This window comes from Apis cerana, linkage group LG13 (genome assembly GCF_029169275.1).
Source record: "Apis cerana isolate GH-2021 linkage group LG13, AcerK_1.0, whole genome shotgun sequence".
Classification (NCBI taxonomy): domain Eukaryota; kingdom Metazoa; phylum Arthropoda; class Insecta; order Hymenoptera; family Apidae; genus Apis; species Apis cerana.
The window spans coordinates 6,730,137-6,749,217 of NC_083864.1; the positions used below are offsets into that span (position 1 = coordinate 6,730,137).

At 40.5% G+C, this 19,081-nt stretch overlaps 4 protein-coding genes and 1 long non-coding RNA gene across 8 annotated transcripts in view; 3 read left to right on the forward strand and 2 right to left on the reverse strand.

The window, feature by feature from the left end:
- Nucleotides 1–348: 348 nt before the first annotated feature.
- Nucleotides 349–9,133, forward strand: LOC107996201 (large ribosomal subunit protein uL10m). 3 transcript variants are annotated; one of them, XM_062083950.1, is made up of 4 exons: nt 362–485; nt 3,996–4,156; nt 8,212–8,718; nt 8,779–9,133. In XM_062083950.1, the coding sequence occupies exons 2-4, from the start codon at nt 4,135–4,137 to the stop codon at nt 8,988–8,990; spliced, it is 741 nt and encodes a 246-aa protein (XP_061939934.1). In that variant the 5' UTR covers nt 362–485; nt 3,996–4,134; the 3' UTR covers nt 8,991–9,133. The 3 variants fall into 3 exon arrangements, with proteins under 3 accessions (XP_061939933.1, XP_061939934.1, XP_061939935.1); XM_062083951.1 differs by lacking the exon at nt 362–485 and adding an exon at nt 3,715–3,813 and having other exon boundaries at nt 3,970–4,156; XM_062083949.1 differs by having other exon boundaries at nt 349–429; nt 8,212–9,133.
- Nucleotides 711–3,645, reverse strand: LOC107996232 (UBX domain-containing protein 4). The gene is made up of 7 exons (XM_062083946.1): nt 3,507–3,645; nt 3,179–3,313; nt 2,605–3,005; nt 2,241–2,516; nt 1,851–2,153; nt 1,539–1,771; nt 711–1,461 (listed from the first exon to the last, which is right to left on the reverse strand). The coding sequence occupies exons 1-7, from the start codon at nt 3,586–3,588 to the stop codon at nt 1,326–1,328; spliced, it is 1,566 nt and encodes a 521-aa protein (XP_061939930.1). The 5' UTR covers nt 3,589–3,645; the 3' UTR covers nt 711–1,325.
- On the forward strand, nt 4,245–7,959 carry LOC107993948 (partitioning defective 3 homolog). Its single transcript, XM_017050636.3, has one exon. The coding sequence runs from the start codon at nt 4,729–4,731 to the stop codon at nt 7,603–7,605; it is 2,877 nt and encodes a 958-aa protein (XP_016906125.1). The 5' UTR covers nt 4,245–4,728; the 3' UTR covers nt 7,606–7,959.
- LOC107996200 (uncharacterized) lies at nt 9,120–14,739 on the reverse strand. The gene is made up of 9 exons (XM_017054151.3): nt 11,589–14,739; nt 11,213–11,454; nt 10,941–11,118; nt 10,716–10,861; nt 10,440–10,618; nt 10,256–10,367; nt 10,001–10,183; nt 9,645–9,887; nt 9,120–9,532 (listed from the first exon to the last, which is right to left on the reverse strand). Exons 1-9 carry the CDS (start codon nt 14,737–14,739, stop codon nt 9,452–9,454), a joined length of 4,515 nt encoding a protein of 1,504 aa, XP_016909640.2. The 3' UTR covers nt 9,120–9,451.
- Nucleotides 14,740–14,867: 128 nt separating this feature from the next.
- Nucleotides 14,868–19,081, forward strand: part of LOC107996202 (uncharacterized) — a 63,638-nt gene continuing 59,424 nt past the window's right edge. For both annotated transcript variants that reach the window (XR_009832414.1, XR_009832415.1), the window contains exons 1-4: nt 14,868–14,921; nt 15,852–16,009; nt 16,261–16,397; nt 16,565–16,795. This is a non-coding gene — a long non-coding RNA (uncharacterized LOC107996202). The remainder of the gene's footprint in view (nt 14,922–15,851; nt 16,010–16,260; nt 16,398–16,564; nt 16,796–19,081) is intronic.

Sequence of the window (19,081 nt, forward strand, 5' to 3'; positions counted from 1 at the left end):
ATTATACGAACCAGCAATATACATTGCTGAAATTTGTTTCAAACTTATACCAGCCAACTTGTGATTCTTCTGAATAAATCGGAACAGGAAATATTGCTTTCAGCTAAATTCTGATTCAAATATATCATATTTATAAACCTATCATACTTCTTTTGTATTAATTTTCCTATGGAATCAAAAAGGAAAGAATAAAATAAAATTTTATACTTTTAAAATTAATGAATACGTTATGATCATGAACATGGCAGATAATAAGTTGTTGAAAGAACGAGTAGGTGTGTCTGTAAGATCATGTTACCCGAACGACACTCCTCTCACAGGTTCTGCAATATGTTACGTTGCCAGAAAGCTGACACTTTTAAACGAACGAGTCAGCCAAAATGTTTGTTAATTTTACGCTTAATTGGTGCCACAATCGACAGCGCTGAGGTAGGAAAGATGTAAATTATCGGTTCGTTCGAACGTGTCAACCGCAGAACAAGACGGTAGAGATATTTTTCTGGCATTTATTTTCCCTCGCCTTGAACATATTTTTGGAATCGTGTTTCGCTAGACAAAAAATCACGCGTCACGATTCCATGTTCTCACCGTTGTATTAAACTGTCGTGTATCATCTTACCTAACTATTTAACGCCGTTAACTATACGTTTCGAGGAATCGCGGAATAATAATCTAAAGGTGTTTAGCGGGTTGAGAATAAAAACTCATAATTTGTGTAGATGTTTTTATATATATATATATATATATTTTTTTTTTATTCATATCTTAACAGAATAAAAGCCTTCTAATTGATACATTTTGCATTTTATCATAAAATAAAACGTAACATCGTTGCTATTCTTAGTACAATTCTTGTTACCCAAAAATATATCATAACGTTGATTAATGTGATATGACAAAATAATTTTTATTTCATAAGAAATCTCAAAACATATATACTAACAAAATCTTTGATTCTCTATACGAATATAGGGATGTGTATTCGAGTTTATTTGTTATATTGTAATTTTTGGTCCTTATATTCTTTGCAACTTATTAAAGTTATCGATTTGACATTTAATAAGGTGATGTTAGATTATAAAAAATTAGATATTCAGTGAACATACAACACAAATAAACTTTTTCTTTAAATAAAATGATTCGTTACTCGAGCATATTGTATCATCATAATTATGGTAGTAATAATGACACTCGATTGTAATGCAATAGAGAACAGAAAGGTATAAAAGTTTAACAAAATAATTCGATTTTCAATCGAAGATTTTTGTTGCATATCTAAGATTAGTGAAATAGTAAAGCCTGTTAAAACTTTATTGATTTATAATCTACATTTGTTGCGTTGAATTACCATTCCATGTATTATTTTCATCGTTATCATCCCCACCTGATTGAAGTCTATGTATATTCCCTTCAGTTTTTATGGTTGTACTTCCTTGATTACCCAAATACCTTCTAACTAAACTAAATTTAATAATTATATTAAATGTTTGCAATTCATATTGCATTTATGCAAATATTTTTATAAATGTAAAACCTACCCTGATGTACTGGCAAAATTCTGAATGTTTGGTGAAATTGATCCCCCTGCATTATTACTATCCTTTTTTTCAATAGCATTGCTTGATTGCTTTGATGTATTTTTTCGTATACCTCCGCTAAAATAACCTATTATGTAATAGTACACAGCTGTGAAAATTGCAAAAGTGGACCATACGAGTCGTGGTACAATACCAACATCTTGTGTAGATGTCACAGTAGTTGTCACGTTCGACTGAAATTATAAATCGAGACAATAAGGAGTATTATATATATGATAAAAATTTAAAATTTTTCGTATAAATTGAAATTACGTTTTTCAAAGGCAGAATTAAGATAACCGCTGTAGGAACTAATTCCAATTCTAAAAGGGTTTTATCATCATCCTCAGGCATTAATTCCCGTCTAGGGAAAGAGGTGGACATCGCAAATTGACGGAATGGTAAATTAATATTCTGAACAACGTAAGTACGCAAATCGCGTAAAGTATTTGTTGGTTCAAATTGTGCGATGTAAGGATTGCCTGATGGCAACCGAAATTGTATTCTACTGACAGTTGCCGTTGATATTGATGGCTCAGATGGTTCTGATGACTCAGATTGTTGTTGAACATGTTGCTACGTTTCGTAAAATTATATTTTATCGATATATAAAATGATAAATTTAACGAAAAATTTTTTTTTTCATAAGAAAATTATACACACCTGTTGCATTGCTAGTTCTTTTTGTTTTCTTTCTAATTTATCTTGAGCAATTTGTTGTAAAACTTTTTCTCTAGCTGCTGCATCAGCAGCTTTTTCCCTCATTCTTTCCTCATAAGCTTGTTTCATTTCTAAATCTTGTTGCTTTTGTCGCAATTTTTGTACATCACGGCCAATTTTGCGACGCTCTATTTCCCTTTCTCTTTCTTTTCTTTCTTCCTCTTCCACACGTTGTTTATTTTGCAATATTATTAACTGTTGTGCTCTTGCTCTTTTTTCCTAAGGATATACAATGTTTTAATATTTTTAATTATCAATTAAATGTTTAAATGAAAAATTCCAAAATAATTCTTCTAATAATTCATACTTCTGCTGTTAATTCTTTAGTAGATGTTTCCTTTGTTTCATTAACTGAATTTGATGGCTCTTTTAAACTTGTAGATGGTTCTTCCTTAATATCATCTTTAATTATATTATTACTCTCATTTTCTGGTGTAGATTGAGCTAATGGTACTTCTACATTTGATTCCATTACGTTATCATCTTTTTTATCTTCTTCAATCTTTTCATTAGAATTAATACTGGTTGCAGCAGCTTTTTGTTCTGCATCTATCAAATTGATAGATGCATTTTTATTCTTTCCTACTTTTGTTAAGACTAAATCAATTTTAGTAGCTAAATCACTTGCTGTCGTGCTACCAGCAATAATTTCCAAAGGTGTGCCATTTTCACCAATAAAGAATAAAGATGGCACAGGCACCAATTGATCTAATCAATGATGCTTAGGAAAATATATAATTTTATTAAAATTTATGTATTATGTAAAATTTTAATAACTCATATGCATGTATATATAATATATATATATATATATATATAATATATATATATATATATATATGAATCAAAGTTTTTTATATAACCATTATATCAAAGGATACAAATCTGAGCAAAAAATCTGTAGGTCTCAGATCCACTTTCTAATCGTATTGCTACAAAATGTTCTTGTTCCAAGCGACAAGAAACTTCTGTAGCATTGATTGCTTCGGCAACTTGTGCAGATGTATCATCTTTACCTATAAATATGGATTACAAGGTTATTTATTTTATAATAATAAAGCATGCAAACTGTATTTATCAAGATAGAAAATATAAAAAAAGAAAAGTTTTTAAAATGTATCTAATCATAAATACAAGTTAATATTAATGAAAAGTATATAATAATAGATTGAACAATAACTTAACCTAACATTACAAATATGTATATACCTTCGATAAAAACGACAAAAATTGCTTTCCTGGATTTTGAGGTTGCCACTGCTTCATTGATACTACCTTCAAACCACTTCATTTTTTTTGCAAAATTAACAATATTTGTATTTTATTGTGCTATCAATTAATAATGACGTAATGAAAAAATGGTTTAATCACTAGAAATTTTCTTCAAATCTTGACGTTTCAGAATGTAAGTAAGGTTTGGGTAGGTAACCATTGGATTGTGTTAATGAATTAATCCATTATGTTGGGAATGACTATCAGTTTATTTTCTCTTTAATTTAATACAATATATAGTAAGGTAAATGATATAAATATCTTTAATCAAAATATTGTAGAAATTTGTAAAAATAACCCTTATGAAATATAAGTCAATGTCACATAACAATGTCATATATTAGTTATTCGCCAATTGAAGATAAGACTTTCATTATTAAATCGATGAAATTTTCGTTAGTTGAAAGACAGCCTTTAAATTTGAAGGTTAAATACGAACCAGTGGATTCGAACCATTTCAATGTGTTCAGTGTATAAATGAGGATGTGAGTTAATGAAGTGAGGAACATATAAAATTATTTATAAGCATTTATTGCCTTTGTTTTAAGAAGAATATAATTAAATAATGGCTCATTTTATAAAGAAAGGTAAGTGTTAATATTTTAATCTTTTTTTAATATGATTAAAATACATTCCTTCAATTATTGAAAACGAAGCGGTACAAATAGGTTATTTTGTTGGCCACACTGTTTGTATCGCCATATTTCTTACATTCCATTGAATTGTCAGAAGGAATAGTGGAATAAAATGTGGTAATGGCGAGTGCGTCTGTTCCGCATATTTGATGTTGTGATAAAGTTGGGCGTACGCGTCCGCCTTATCAATCGTGACAAAGTTTTTTTATTTCGAATATGTCTACTTAATTTTGATATATACACTTAGTTTTTAAAGAAATTTAACCGACAATAAAATAAATAAAGTGTCCAGTGTACAATGTCGGTGATTCATTATCGGAATATGGAAGTATACGACAGATAATAGAAGATAATCGTGTTATAGAAAAGAAATTTATAATTTTATATATTTCATAACACGTACAGTTATTTGATTATATTCGTTTTGTAATATACAAGATAGTATTTCAAACGTGCTATTATATTAGAAATAATCAATAAATGCTTGTAAACGTATAACAAGATAATATGAAATCGGAACGAACATGAAGGTAACTGTGTGTTTCGACAACGTCCGGGTGGTGGTTCCTTGTGGGGATGGAACCCTGCTGGTTAAAGATTTAATGCATGAGGCTACTCTAAGGTATAAAAAGGCAACTGGAAAGAATGATAATACATTAACTATAAATAGTTTATCTTCCTTAACTGGAGGTGGACTCTTGGATCCAGATGATAGGTTATGTGATGTAGCTGATGATAGAGAACAGATTGTTGCTCATTTTGTGAGTTCTGATGTTTCGCATGCTGGTGGTGATGGAGCAAGTTCAGTTGGAACAAATAGTCCTGATTTTTTTCATTCGGATAGTAAAGAACCAACTTATACAATTGATACACATTCCTCAATTCCTATCAATGCTATTAAAAGAGAAAGTACCAAAAGATTATCAATGCATGCATTATCAACCAGAGAGCCATGTTTAACTACATATTCTGCTCAGTCCCTTCCCAGAGAGTCTCGGCGTAGAGAACCATTGGGACAAGATGCCAAAGTGTCATTTGAATATATAAATGCCAATATAGAATCAGGAGATCAAGGAGAAATTCGAGAAATTGTGATAAAGAATGAAGCAGGACCACTGGGGCTTCATGTGGTGCCATGTTATGATTTGTTGGGTAATGATCAGGGACTAAGAGTTGAAGGTATTGAACCAAATGGCAGAATTGCTAGAGATGGTCAAATTGATTTGCACGATAAGATTATAAAAATAAATGGTCACAATCTATTGCATATACCATTTTCTAAAGTGCAAGAGATTTTTCGTACCTGTATGACTGAATCATGTTTACAAATTTCTATAGTGAAACATAAAAAGTCACATGAGAAGTCGTTACATAAAAATCATAGTAATACTAGTGGAGGATCAGAAAAGGAAATTGATGATAATGTTAAAAGACTTCAATGTAGCAATTATAATTTGTTGCAGACTGCTAATACCCGTAAGATTGGACGTATGATAGAGATAGAATTAACAAAAGGGAGTAATGGTCTTGGATTTAGTGTCACAACACGCGATAATCCTGCAGGAGGCCATTGTCCAATATATATTAAAAATATATTACCAAAAGGTGCTGCAGTTGAAGATGGTAGATTAAGGCCTGGAGATAGATTATTGGAGGTAAATAATAAAGAAATGACTGGTAAAAGTCAAGCAGAAGTTGTTTCACTTCTGAGAAGTATTCCACCTGGTGGAAAAGTAAGAATGATTGTATCACGCCAGGAAGAAATTTCTTCAAGCATTCCAGATTCTCATTCTCACGTTACTTCCACAACTCAAGCCTCAGAAACTACTGATAATTCAAAATATTGGAATGCATTGAATACATCACCAATAAAAAAGAACACTGAAGTGCAAGATAAAATTAATAGCCATAACTACGATAAATGCACGTTTAAACCAGTGAAATCTTCAGAAGATATTGTTTTATCACCACGTAAAAATCGTATGATATTGACTTTAGATATACCAGTACATGATTCAGAGAAAGCTGGATTAGGTGTTAGTGTTAAAGGAAAGACTACAAATACAGATGAAAACACTAATATGGATTTAGGAATTTTTATTAAAAGTGTCCTTCATGGAGGTGCAGCCTCTAGGGATGGAAGATTAAGGACCAATGATCAATTGCTCAATGTAAATGGGGTATCATTATTAGGATTATCAAACTCGGATGCAATGGAAACACTGAGAAGAGCAATGCTCAATACAAACAGCTCTTTAACTGGAGTGATCACTCTCACGATAGCCAGGAGGATATCTTCCTATGATGGAAATGAAAAAAATTTGTCAGAAAATTTATCTTCTCAGTGTAAATTGGAATCAGCCAACAGTATATACATATCTGATTCCACGAAAGCCAGCGAGGGCAGGGTAAAAGAGAAGAACAATTTGAATTCCCAATCAGATATCTTGGACAATGGTGGACTATTGTCTTGCGTTATGGCATCACCGTGGAATCCAGTTATCGATAGATTAACCGAACAGTATAATAAGAATAGTTTAAGGAATGAAAGTTATTGTATCGCTACCAATAAAACATGGATAGAACCTGCGAGCGTGAAAAAAATTACAATAGGACAGCGTGATGATCGCGCGGAACCAGTATTGCTAGAAGATTCCAATGAACCGCAGTGCAATGAAGCTAAACGAAACACGGACGATAAAGATAGTCAGTATTCCGGGGATCCGACGTACGATAGTCAATTATCTTTGGAGGAATTTAGCTCCTCTTCCAATAAGTTTTCCCGCGATGCTTTAGGTAGACAGAGTATGTCGGAGAAGCGACATGCTGCTTTAGATGCCAAGAATACGGATACTTATAAGAGAAATAAAAAATTACGGGAAGGCCGCGAAAATAAGAATCAGGAACAAGCGAATCAGAAGCATTCGAATCAATCGGCTGATTCGGAAGATCATACCAGGCGGGGGGTTAAATCAGAAAGTTACGATAAGAATAAAAATAAAGCTGCTACCGATGGCAGTACGGCAAGTGAGAGTAATATGAAACGATACGAGAAATCGGTCGATCCTGCTCAGTCAGAATACGTATATACTATACCTGGATGCAATAATAAGTACACTTCTCCAAGGAAACATTGGCTTGTTGATGATGTACATGGCGAGATAACGAGCAATAATTTTAAGGATGATCGCGAGGGTTTTCCAAATAGCCGGGGGGATGTGAAGCAAGCATCTCTCAATTCGGCTTTGGATGATCGATACAAGCGTTCACGAAAGAAAGGGGGGATACGTTCGATGCTTCGATTAGGGAAGAATAGGAAATCGCTCAATTTCGGTGATAGTATAGAAGCCCGTCACGAATCCAGTAATTATTGCAGTGGAACGATCAATTATATCGCATAATATACAAAGGGGGGGGGGGGGATTTATAACGTAGATACGGAATTCAAAGTATACATAAACATACTTGTGCATAACACCTAGAAACACATATTATACACGAAATATATACATTTTAACACCCATCGCACGTATGTACTCCGTTGCATCGTATGTACTTAAATATGTATGATTTGTCCCAAAGTGCCTTATATCATCGCAAATTAAAAAAAAAAAAACAAAAAAAAAACAAAAAAAAAAAAAAAAACAAAAAAAAATTTATTCTGTATATATATATAATTTTTGTATTTGTCTTCAATTCGTACCGATCATATACATGTATCTATTTTTAAAATAAAACTATGCACGTAATATAAACAGTGTGTATAAGTTGAATAACCGATAATTTTAAAACGGGAACTACTATCGATATCTATTAGGCAAATATTTGGTCATGATTTTGATAATGTTAAAAATTCCTCATAAATTCTAATTTACATCCAAATGAAGTAACAATCGATACAAACAGTGTGTTACTAAACTTAGGATAATCACGGTAAATAGATATATTAATTAAATGGATGGCGAAGGAATTTATCTTCATTTACAAATATATTTGTTTTTTTCTAGTATTTCAGTTAACCCCGAATCAATTATTGTACCAACAAAAGCGTTACAGGGGAAAGATAAATCTTAGAAAACCAAAAATATATTTTAAAAAGCGAGTATTAAACGAACTTTTAACACCCTTCTTTATTAATCCTAACAAGGATAAGACTCTGGAACAATTTTGCGAAAACTCAAAAACAGAGGAAATCGAGCAACGTCTTGGAATTTATGATACGATAATAGCGAGAGAAGTTCGTAATTGGTTTGACAATTCAAAAATGACTGTTATATTGCATGTGAATAGTATTATGGAACTGGATGTATTCGATATCAAAGTTGCATTATTCAAGGAAAATATGCACTACAAACGTTACGGGCCTCATATCATACATAATATGATTAAGAATTCGCCTTACGAAAGTCTTGTCCCCTTAATTAGTAATTATACTGCATTTGTATTCAGCTCTGAAATAAAAGTACCCACTGTACACAAAATTATCAAAAAAAGCAAGAAAATGTATATATTAGGTAAGCAGTGGAGAAAGGATGGCAAAATGATTTTATTAACAAATTTGATTTCTTTTTTAGGGGGAGTGTTAGAAGGACAAGTATTCAAGTACGATGATTTCCTGAAGTTTGGAGAAATGAATATCACAATGGCGCAATCAAATTTGGTTCAAATATTACAAAATGCAGGAGGCGTTAATCTGACTCGACAACTTACACACCATCAGTCGACACTGTTGACACGACTGAAACAGATCGGTACAAATGAGACAACATCCGACGATAAAAAATGAATCAGTGCCTGTATAATTGCAAAGATACCTGTATCTATAATTTATTATACGTTTATGATGCACACGAAGCTTTAAGTAAAGTACAATTTATTCTCCTGTGCCCTTTGTGACGATAAAAAATAAGAACGATCGTTGAAAACTGAGGTGTCTGCCTCTTTATTACTTTCAATCATTTTCCAATTCCATGAAGGACGGTTCCGCGATAAGGTTAATCGTTGAGCAAGCAGCGTATGTACGACGTATACGTAATGTAACTTATCAGTATCAACTTTATCGATTATCAAAACTCGTTATTATAATATATCAAGCCATTTGATGCTCGGACTAGTGATTCATCCCGATATACGGGGACACTGATAATGGTATAAAAATATTTTGATCCATGGTGTATTTGCACTTCTTTTCTTCCATTCCATCCATCCGTCGTGCATCGTTGCGGTAATTGTATCTCTTGATAGTTCTCAGTGACAGTAATTGCAACGAGGATGACACTTGACTCCGTTTTCTCCGCATCTACAGCCTCCGGATGTGTCCCCTTTTCCCTATGTGAATCATCCGAAATAGGATCAATATAGAAATAAAACAATCGAGCCATGAAAATGTGTACTAATATTCAATATCGAACGATAACATCGTTACGTATCGATTACTTACTGCAGGTCCCCAACGTGGACCTCTCGTTACCCAGCATATCTCGGTCTTGCACATTGAACAACGCAACCAATCGCAACCCCATTTTTTCATCAAAACAACAGCGCATGTGGGACACGCGAGTGCTTCACCCCTATCTACCATTTCCTCCAACATCTCGGCAGTTCTTCGTGATTCTTGATCCGTTTCCTTCGATAATCTCAATTCTTGTTGGTATTGTTTACAATTTTTCCCAGTATGAATAGCCTGTGAGGTAAATATTTCTGTAAAACTTTTATCAATGTGATATTAATCAATTTTGCTTATTTAAATATTTCAATATTGCAACGATATAAAATAATTAAATTTTCCTTTTCGACCTGGCAAGTGAGACAATTGTTTGCACCACACACGGGGCAAAGAAAGTTGTTCACATCGTCGTCGTAGATGCACCAGCCAGGGCAGTCCGGAGTTTTACAGTGGAACGCGTTGTTTCCAGCATTGTTTTCCGCTTGAGCGATCGATTTGGCTAAATGTTGCTGGTAAACTTCTGGTTCGACGAGCTATGTAATAAAATCGTGTATTAAGTTTCCCTTATTAATATTACTTTAACGAATTCGAACAATTATACTTACAGCTTTAATTTCACGTTCTTGGAGAGTGGACTCACAAGTGTATTCCGAGTCTCTATAAGGACATTTCACTTCGGCTTCTTCGCAGTATCGAATCGTATTAGCAATACATGATCTGGGTAAAATTGTTCATCAAAGAGATTTGTATGAAGCGCTATTTTATATCTAATTATTATAATTATTATACCTGCAGAACATATGTAAGCAATCCCTCAAGATAACTCCTTCACGAGGGCCGTATGTAACAAAGCATACGGGACATTCGATCGGTTCGGAGTTCGGTATAACATCGCAGTTTTCCAAAGAAATTAACTCTTCGTACCTGTCCATTTTCACTTCCACTGGTGTGTTTCTCTCCTCTATCTCCTATATGTATTTATCGAGATGAATTTAAATGAAAAAACAAAAAGAAATCTTTTGCCAAGAAAAATAGAACGCGTCGTGGAAATAAAATATTCAATACCTGAGGTTCTTCTTCGACTTCTTCGTGATCTTGCTCCACAATCTGCAGTACTTCTGTAGATGTGCTCGTGTCATCGTTTGGCACATTTGGTATTTCCTCTGTACCGCTACTTTTTTCAATTTGTACGACACTTTCAGATCTTAATTCTATAACCAAGTATGTTAATCATCAAATATTATTTATTTGTTATTTCATTTCTTTCCTTTTTTCTTTTTTTTTTAGTACCTGGGGCAACGAGATATAAGAATACCGGAGATCCATTAACAGCCTGCAATTCGTTCAGACTCGCTTCATCGCGATCTGCTAAATTTTTACCTATGATCCATCGTTGCACATTGGTCGGTATTTCGAATTCCGTATGTATTTTCGCTTTCAACTCGGCCACCGTCATCCTGCTCGGCAGCTGTTATTTTATTTTGGCTTAGTACGGCATCTAATATCATCACACGGATTGGCAAACTTAAGCTACCTTGATTCGAGTGGGCAACGCTATTTACCTGAAGGGGTATCGGTCCCTGGTGGGCAAGCTTGTCTTCTATGTACATATTGACTTTAATCAACTGATCTTTGAGACGAGCTGATCGTTGTCGAATCACGGAACAATGAATTTTAAGCCGTGCTAGCTCCTTCGCCAAACCTGCCGCTTGTTGATGGTGGCCAGACGCGATTGCCGCTTCCAACTTTCTGAGTAATCGGTTTATGGCCAGCGTGTTCATATTTTTTTCCGCTGAATTGTCATCTGTTGCAAACGGAGAAGACGCGCGTTAACGCGGTAAGAGGGAAAAACACGTGACACGATGCAAATAATCTGTCTAAATTTAGACACGTGATTCATTCGAAAAAGAAATCTAAATCTACTTTAATTAAAATTACCTTCCTCCCCGCTATCCTCCAACGTATCTTCCTGTGTAGAAAATTTTCGTTGAATCGTGGGTGAGGCTTTCGATGCTTGACCGGTGTTATTATCAATTTTCGTAACGTTGGTTGGCTGCGAGGAATTAGAACGTGGTTTAGGAGAGGGAGGGGGGACGTGTGCATTCGCGTAGATGGATTGCTCGATCACATTGGCGTAAGTGTTCTCGTTGAGCGCGGTCCTCGTCGTTTTTGTCGCTTCGATTTCAGCAAAATCTCGGGGTCGTATCAACTGAAATGTATTCTTCAAACCGGAACTAGCCAAGCTTTTCCCGGACGTTTTGTAGAGCACGTTTTCCTGCTTCCAACCCGAGGTGGACGGTTGTTCCACAGACGTAGTCGGTTGATTCAATCTTCGTATATTTCCGCTAGTTTGTACCGAGCACGACACCTTTTGTTTGTCCAGCTCGTAATCGTTTGGCACCGTTATATTCTCGACTTTCGTTACCGCGGAAACGAAATACCTGGTCTTGCCAGGATCCGGAACGTTAACCGTTTCTTTCTCCACGACCGGTTTCTCCGTCACGTCGGCGTTACGTGTCACAATTTTGCCGGGTTTCGAACGCTTCGGTAACGAGTGTTTCATTTCCTTCAACATCTCCTTTAAATCCGTCGTAATTGGATCCTCGATGGTGTTCAATAACGGCGACCTACCGCTATTACCCGATTTCGTTTTCACGTTCGGTTCGATCGGACGAGAGGTGTCCTCGAGGATTATCGATTTTTCCGGCGGCGCGCCGCTCTTTGTCTTAGCGTCTTTCTCCGCCTCGACCAGGATATCGAGCACTTTAGTTACCTTACTTGATATTCCGGCTTCCTCCTCGCCAACTTTATTTCTCTGATTAGTGGGTGTCGCGCTCTCGAGCAACGACCTCCTATCGATAAATTTGAATTCTTTCATGCGTAGCTGTTTGTCGATCTCGTCGAATATATCGGAAAATTCTTTCTGCACACCGTCCAGACGTTGTTGCTTGTTCAACTTTCTTGGCTCGTCAAAGATGCTCGACGCAACGCGTTCCCTCGCCTCCGCGGAATTGCGAGGGAACAAGTATCTTCGTAGATCCTCGTTACTCGTTTTCGTCTCCTTCTCTCTCTTCTCGCCACCTTCATGTTTCGATCTAATTTTTTCCTCCGTCGCACAGCTATCCTTTCGAAGGATGTGATCGCTCGTACGATTCGCGGCCAATTGACTCTGCAGGAACGATATTCTGTTGGAAGTTTCACTGGCCAATTTATCGTTGTGCTCCTTGCTCGGCCCACTCTTTGTCCCCGAAATCTTACCACCCATTTCCCTGTTCTCCACCACCCTGCTGCTTTTGGCCGCCTTCTGCTGCGGTGGAAAATATCTAGAGATGTCTTTCTCGACGTGGCCAGTTTGCCCGCTGGCAGACTGAACGGAAAATCTCGGATGATCCTTCCAATCGTTGCCACGCTCGAAGATCTTGGCGTTCCTCGTCGCGTCCCGCTCGAATTTCCCCGGTTGTTGTTGATCCCTCGCGTTCCTCGCGAAGAAATTGGAATTCACCGTGACCTTGGTGATATTGCTGATGGCGTTGAACTTGGAGATGAGAGCCCTGGTGCCACGCCTGGGCGACGAACTCTCCATCGCCGACGTGACGATGTCTTGAACGAGCTCCTCGTTCGCGTCGCTCCTCTTCTCGAACGCGTCCACGAATCTCGACGAGTTGAACAGCATCGAGGCCCTGGCGCGCGCCTGTTCCTCCTGAACGATCGCGGCCGCTTCTTTGTCCAGCTCGCTGATGTTGGTGAGAATCGAGAGGCCCGATCTTCGCTTCGCCTCCCTTTTTCTGTCCTCGGCTTGGCTTCCACCTCGATGAAAGAAGCTCAACCTGGACAAAGACGCGTCCACGGAATAACCGGTGGAAGTGGTGGTGGTGGTGGTGGTGGTGGTGGTGATGGTCGTGTTCGTGGCACCGCATTCTTCTTTTATTTCGATCGTCGAGCTTGTCGGAGCTCGGAGGACATCGCCCCTCCTCGACGCACCGGAATCCCGAGAATGTTCGAAGACGCTCCGTTTGTACCAAGGTCGTGGCATGGCTGCGCTCAAAGTTCCAACGGTGGCCGCCGCACTCTGGCTCTCGTGGAGAATGGCCGTGTCCGACGAGCCGGCACTCGTGTCCCTCGTGCTCTTCGCCTCCCGTTTTATCTCCCGTTTCGACAATAGAACGCCCCCTTGAAGGACCAACGTGTCGTTGCTCAGAGTCTGCACGTCCTCGGTGTCCGGCCGCGTTTCCCTCGCGTCCATTCCGCCATCGGTAACCCGATCCTCCCACTTCTTCCCACCCGAATCACGCTCGTCCACGATCTTCTCAGGCGGTTTCGGCGCGCGTCGCTTTCGCCTGCTACTGTTCCTCGGTGTTTCCCGTGCATCTACCTCCGTTGCCTTGATCGAGCTCGCGGGAGGATTAGGCGCTCGCCGCTTCCCTTTCACGTGCACCCGTCTACGCGTCGACGAGTTGACGGCGTAACGAGCCCTCCGCTCGTCCAACCTCTCCAGAGATTCCAACAAGGGGATTCGATCGGGATGGGGAGATAGATTGCCGCAGGAGTTGAACGTGGTCGAGGGTTGCAGGGAGTATCTGGCCGTTATGTCTCTTCTGTGAACGTTGGCGGGCAACGTGGACGCCAACTCGTTCTCTTTGTTTCGAACCGCGAGTTTCGAGGCTCCGGCCGCGAACGGGCCGACCTCGGCCGCCTGTTCCAACACGTCTAACGACAATCCATTGCACCCGCCCAGAGTGCCGGTGTGAAACGCGAAACTGCGCACTGTCGTCGTGCTGTAGAACGTGTCCACGCTCTCCACGCTCGACGAGACGCTTCTTTGCCGCCCTTCTTTCTCGCCTCCCTCCGCGTATCTCCCGATCGTTTTCCGCCTCTTCTCCGCGCTCGAGTCCCGATTACCGGACCGTTTAAACCATTTGAACAGGGAGAATCTCGCGTTCCCACGCCCCTCGTTCACTGTACGCGACTCTACGCGGTCCACGGACGCTTCCGTCGCGGCGACGTCCGGCGTTCTTCCTTCCCGGTCGGTGATCCGTACGCCATTGGAGAATGTGCTCGCCTCGATGCTGCATGCGGCTCGCAGTACCATTCTTACTCACCGCATATTCCCTCTCGAAGCCAAACTCCTCCCCACTCCGCTCATCCACTGCTCCGCATAGTTCTTTATTTAGATTCTCACTCACCGACGAGTGCTTTTAACTTCCTTCCAGTTCGTCTCTGGGAACGTTAAAGGGAAACCTGGCCGAGTCTCGGTGTTGGAGGAATCTTGCGGTATTCAACATTCGCGATCGCGATACGTCCCCCCGTTCCCTCCCAGTCGCTCTTGATCCAATCTTGATCTCTCCCCTCCACCCCCTACGCCCCTTCTCTCTCTCTCTCTCTCTCTCGCCGTCCCGTATTTTCTCTCTAACCTCGACTACGGTTTTCGGCCTGCACGACGAAACGGGCGGCGAGAGTGGAAATTCAGCAGGCGGCAAGAACGGTTGCCGGGTACGGACGCAAACTTGCGCGGAGCATGGTGTTCCGATCGAGTTACGCGTTTCCCCGGCGTGTACGTGCGAGGAATGTATCGCGGAACGGTAAATCGACTGACGAATTTCGCCGCGAGACCGTCGCCGACGCCGCCGAACACGTACGACAAAGATACTCTTCTCCCCGTTATTAATAGAACGGGCCTTCTCCCGCCTTCGGTTATTTTCAAGTCCACTCGCTCTCTTGCTGTCTGCGCGCCCGCTGTCCGAGATCAAAACAGAGAAATACGGTCGCGCGGTTACTTTCAACCACCATCCTTCTCCTCCGCTGTCTTCGCGATTATTCTTACCATTCGTGGAAAATATTCTTCTTCTGCTTCTTTTTCTTCTTCTTCTTCTTCTTCGCCTTCGCCTTTAAAGAAGAAGCTACTTTCGAGCGAACTACTCGGTCGGTAAAGTTTGAAGAGGCTGGGATTACGTAGGGGATACTACGTAATGGGTGGAAGGGAGGGGGATATTTTGGAGGGTATCGAGGAGAGGGTGCTAGACGGGACGTTGTTTCGCTATTTGATTCATATTTTCGTTTCGCGTTTCTTTATCCGACGTATAAACGACGGATCCTAGAATAGGGGCGGAATATAAATCACGAATGACGTGAATACTTAATAGACCGTGTTCCGAATTTATATACGCAAACAGCTTAAACCGTCCGATTTACATCGTCGCGTAGATTTGTACCACGGTATATGCAAACTCCGCGCTCCCTCGCCCACGGTATTATTTTGGGATTTGACTAATCCCGTGAGAGGGCATGGACCAGCGCGTGTGATGATCAGCGTCTCGTTTTTCGCCCCGTTCGATTCACCGGCACGGCCAAGTGTCAAGCTCGTAAGTTTTTTGAAAAATATCTCGTGCGCGCGTCATACGATGCCATTTTACGCGCGCGTATGTGTATGTACATATATATATATATAACTTGGGACACTTTATTGTGCATTTAAGGTCTCAAACGTTGGTGCTACCGAGTTCCATTCGGATTCGTCAGTCTCGTGTATTATTTGCGATCTACTGAAAATAACGCCACGTCCGGTTTCCCGCGATATTTTCTCCTATTGTAACAGAAATAAACTATGTTTCAGGTCTTCGCTCGATAAACGATGCCGTCCCAAATAAACTTGTGGGCTTGGCCATTTTCACTTGTGCTGCGATAAGCATCCGATATGGTTGAATGGAAAAAAATGTTGGAAGAATCTTCCTTTCCTTCGATCGGACGCAGGTTGGTAATTAAAATTTAAAATACGATCGGGGATCGATCTGTTACCGATTTGTCGAGATATTTATAAAGATACGAAACCACGTCACGTCACGTTGACGATTGACGCGAAACAAGGATACTTGCACATACTTGTGGGATTCTAACGTGACAGTTATCGAGGCATGTAGGTGTTTCAGGATTGCCAGCTATTATCTTCTCGGTTTGACTCATCGCTACCTGAGATAACGCCGATCATAGGTCACAGATAACATGGATGCTCGCACCATAGAAGCAATTCTAGGAATTAGTGGGGATAACTGGCCGACAGTTAGCGAAATGCTATTGTAACAAGTCACTGCAAGCCGCACATGTGTATCACCGTTTCATTGGACCTTTGATGAAGTCAACTACTAATAGTGGTAATACGTAATCTTAAGGACATTACGTGCCGATACTCCGATATTCCCTTCTTCTTTTACTCTCACTTACTCTCGTGCATTTCCTAAAACCCAAGACGATTAATCACGGATAGATACGATTTCTTTTCCTCCCGTTGAAAGCATCTTTTATTTTTGCTTTTGATTATCGAAAACCACCGCTGTCGAGAAAATTTTTCGGTGATAACGCAGTCCCCGGGTGGAGTCCCCGCGTTTGAAAATTAACCAAGCGAGTATTTTTAATTACATTCACCGGGGAGGAAGAAAGGCATCAACCGCCGACCCCCTCAGCTTCGACCCAAGTACGTTTACTCAAGAGTTTGCACGAAAGCCAAAGCGGTTTCTCTGCAAACGTAACACGCGCCGGTCCCGTGTGCAAACGCACTCGCGTACATTTATTTTCTTGCTTGCACAAATGGCGATGAGGCACAATACCGGGGTGGTAGAGAAACCGGTGGAAAGGATCCATTCGTGATGAAAAAAGAAAAGAGAAAAAGGAAAGAAAAAAAGAGGGAAAGGGAAAGAAAGAAGAAAGGAAGAGGAACTACTTTGGAAAAACACGCAACGTGTTTCCATATTTTATTTAATTACTCGACAACGTTCAAAGTCGCACCCCCAACGGGCCGTGTTGCTGCTTCCCCATTAAGAGGTTTCGTTTAAACGAGCCGCAAGATACGTAACTTTTTTTCGTCGCTCTCTTCTTTGAGAGAAGAGAAAAGTCACACAATCCCGCGTGCATACGAGAAAGATTCGACGTTATCTTTTACGCCGCGCCGCTTAAATCAACCCGTAAAGGGTTTTCCTCTTATCTTCTCCTTTCCCGGGTCGAGCAACCGCATCATTCATCGTAATCGGTACACAGATTGGAACATCATCACGGGGCGTTACAGTTATGCGTTTCTGATACGAGTCCACCCCATGATTCCCATCTCTGCCCCCGAACCTCTGACATTCTCGATGGAAATTATCGTTCGTTCTCGATTTCGTTCGATTATTGCGAGCAATGAGACGGCGAGGAACGAGCGACGTCGCCGAATAAAGTTCTGCACCCGAAACGAGTCACCCCTCGAGTGCTCCTCTAGTGGAACACGCTCACAACCGACCATCGCGCGTACATGTTCACGGGCGAACGACGCCACCGTGTCAACGTGTGCGGGGTCTTAGCTCACTTTTATTGTCGGAAGCCGAACTGGAGCGCAAGAGTCTACTACTACTACCACCCCTCCCTCCCCTTCTAACTCTCCTCTCTCTCTCTCTCTTCCCCTTTCTTCAAGAGTTTATTTCGCGAATCCACTCCGACTTGGCTCGAACCCCGGCTTCCACGCCACGGCAGCAACCCCATATCGCGTCCTGAATACAAATCGCGATGCTTCCTTTTTCGCGAGTTCCCCGAACAAGACTTTCTGAACGCGATCATTACCATTAATGAAGAAGAAGCGAACGGGTGCATCGGGCCTCTTCCCTTCTCGGGCCTGTCCCTCTTATCGTTTCGTTCGAGTGGCGAACCCCTCAAGGAAGCTCGACCTCTCGTGGCCTTTCTTTCCTTTCGCCGCTTTCTCCCCCCTCTCCTCTTCTCCTCCGCATTTTTATTCAAAGTACCGCGGAAGCGCGACGAGAGAGGAGGAGGAGGAAGAAGTTTCGCGGCCGATCGTAATGCACGATTATTCCCTCCGGTATCGAGGTGCGCCGCGAGGTTATATCCGCGATTTACAATTTTTATGCCAGATTCCGGCCAGAGCGAGTTTCAGCCGAGTACGGCGACGTGTCGTTGAACTTTGGGAAGCGGCGGTGGCGGCGGCGGCGCCGTGCCATTGCTTGAAATTTAGTTACCCCGGTTGGATCCGGCCGATGTTTTATTCAGCTGCGCGCACGGACGCCGTGCTTATCCTTCACTTCAGGGAACAGGGATACAAATTAATCGGGACGCGGTTTACAATTTTTTCCCCTTCCTCCCTTTCCTTTCGCTTCAACTCGGCGAAAAGTAGTTTGAAACGGCGTGGATCACGGTCCGATCTTCGCTCGTTCGATGCCGCCGATCTTTCGAGCCGTTGAATTGGAACGGCCGTGCTGTACCGATGACGGAGGTGCGAAGAAAGAAAATGTTTGCGATGGGGACGGTACGTGTCTTTTTTTTACGAGTGTATAACTCGATCTTGCGCATATTTTAAGGAATTTTCACGTTTGGAACACCGGGGCGTTAGTTTAACTGCAAGTTCTTTTCTCCTCTTCTTACGAGATATGCAAACGAGCGCCAGACTTCGATGATTT

Bases quoted from the DNA above. Each gene is read 5' to 3' on its own strand.
- LOC107996200 (XM_017054151.3), bottom strand. From the start codon at position 14,739: ATGGTACTGCGAGCCGCATGCAGCATCGAGGCGAGCACATTCTCCAAT. The intron at 11,119-11,212 runs GTAAATAGCGTT...ATAAAATAACAG, and splicing joins AGGGACCGATACCCCTTCAG to CTGCCGAGCAGGATGACGGT. The intron at 10,862-10,940 runs GTACTAAAAAAA...ACTTGGTTATAG, and splicing joins CTTATATCTCGTTGCCCCAG to AATTAAGATCTGAAAGTGTC.
- LOC107996232 (XM_062083946.1), bottom strand. From the start codon at position 3,588: ATGAAGTGGTTTGAAGGTAGTATCAATGAAGCAGTGGCAACCTCAAAA. The intron at 2,154-2,240 runs GTGTGTATAATT...TACGAAACGTAG, and splicing joins AAGAACTAGCAATGCAACAG to CAACATGTTCAACAACAATC. The intron at 1,462-1,538 runs GTAGGTTTTACA...TATTAAATTTAG, and splicing joins AATTTTGCCAGTACATCAGG to TTTAGTTAGAAGGTATTTGG.
- LOC107996201 (XM_062083949.1), top strand. From the start codon at position 4,135: ATGGCTCATTTTATAAAGAAAG. The intron at 4,157-8,211 runs GTAAGTGTTAAT...GTTTTTTTCTAG, and splicing joins GGCTCATTTTATAAAGAAAG to TATTTCAGTTAACCCCGAAT.
- LOC107993948 (XM_017050636.3), top strand. From the start codon at position 4,729: ATGAAGGTAACTGTGTGTTTCGACAACGTCCGGGTGGTGGTTCCTTGT.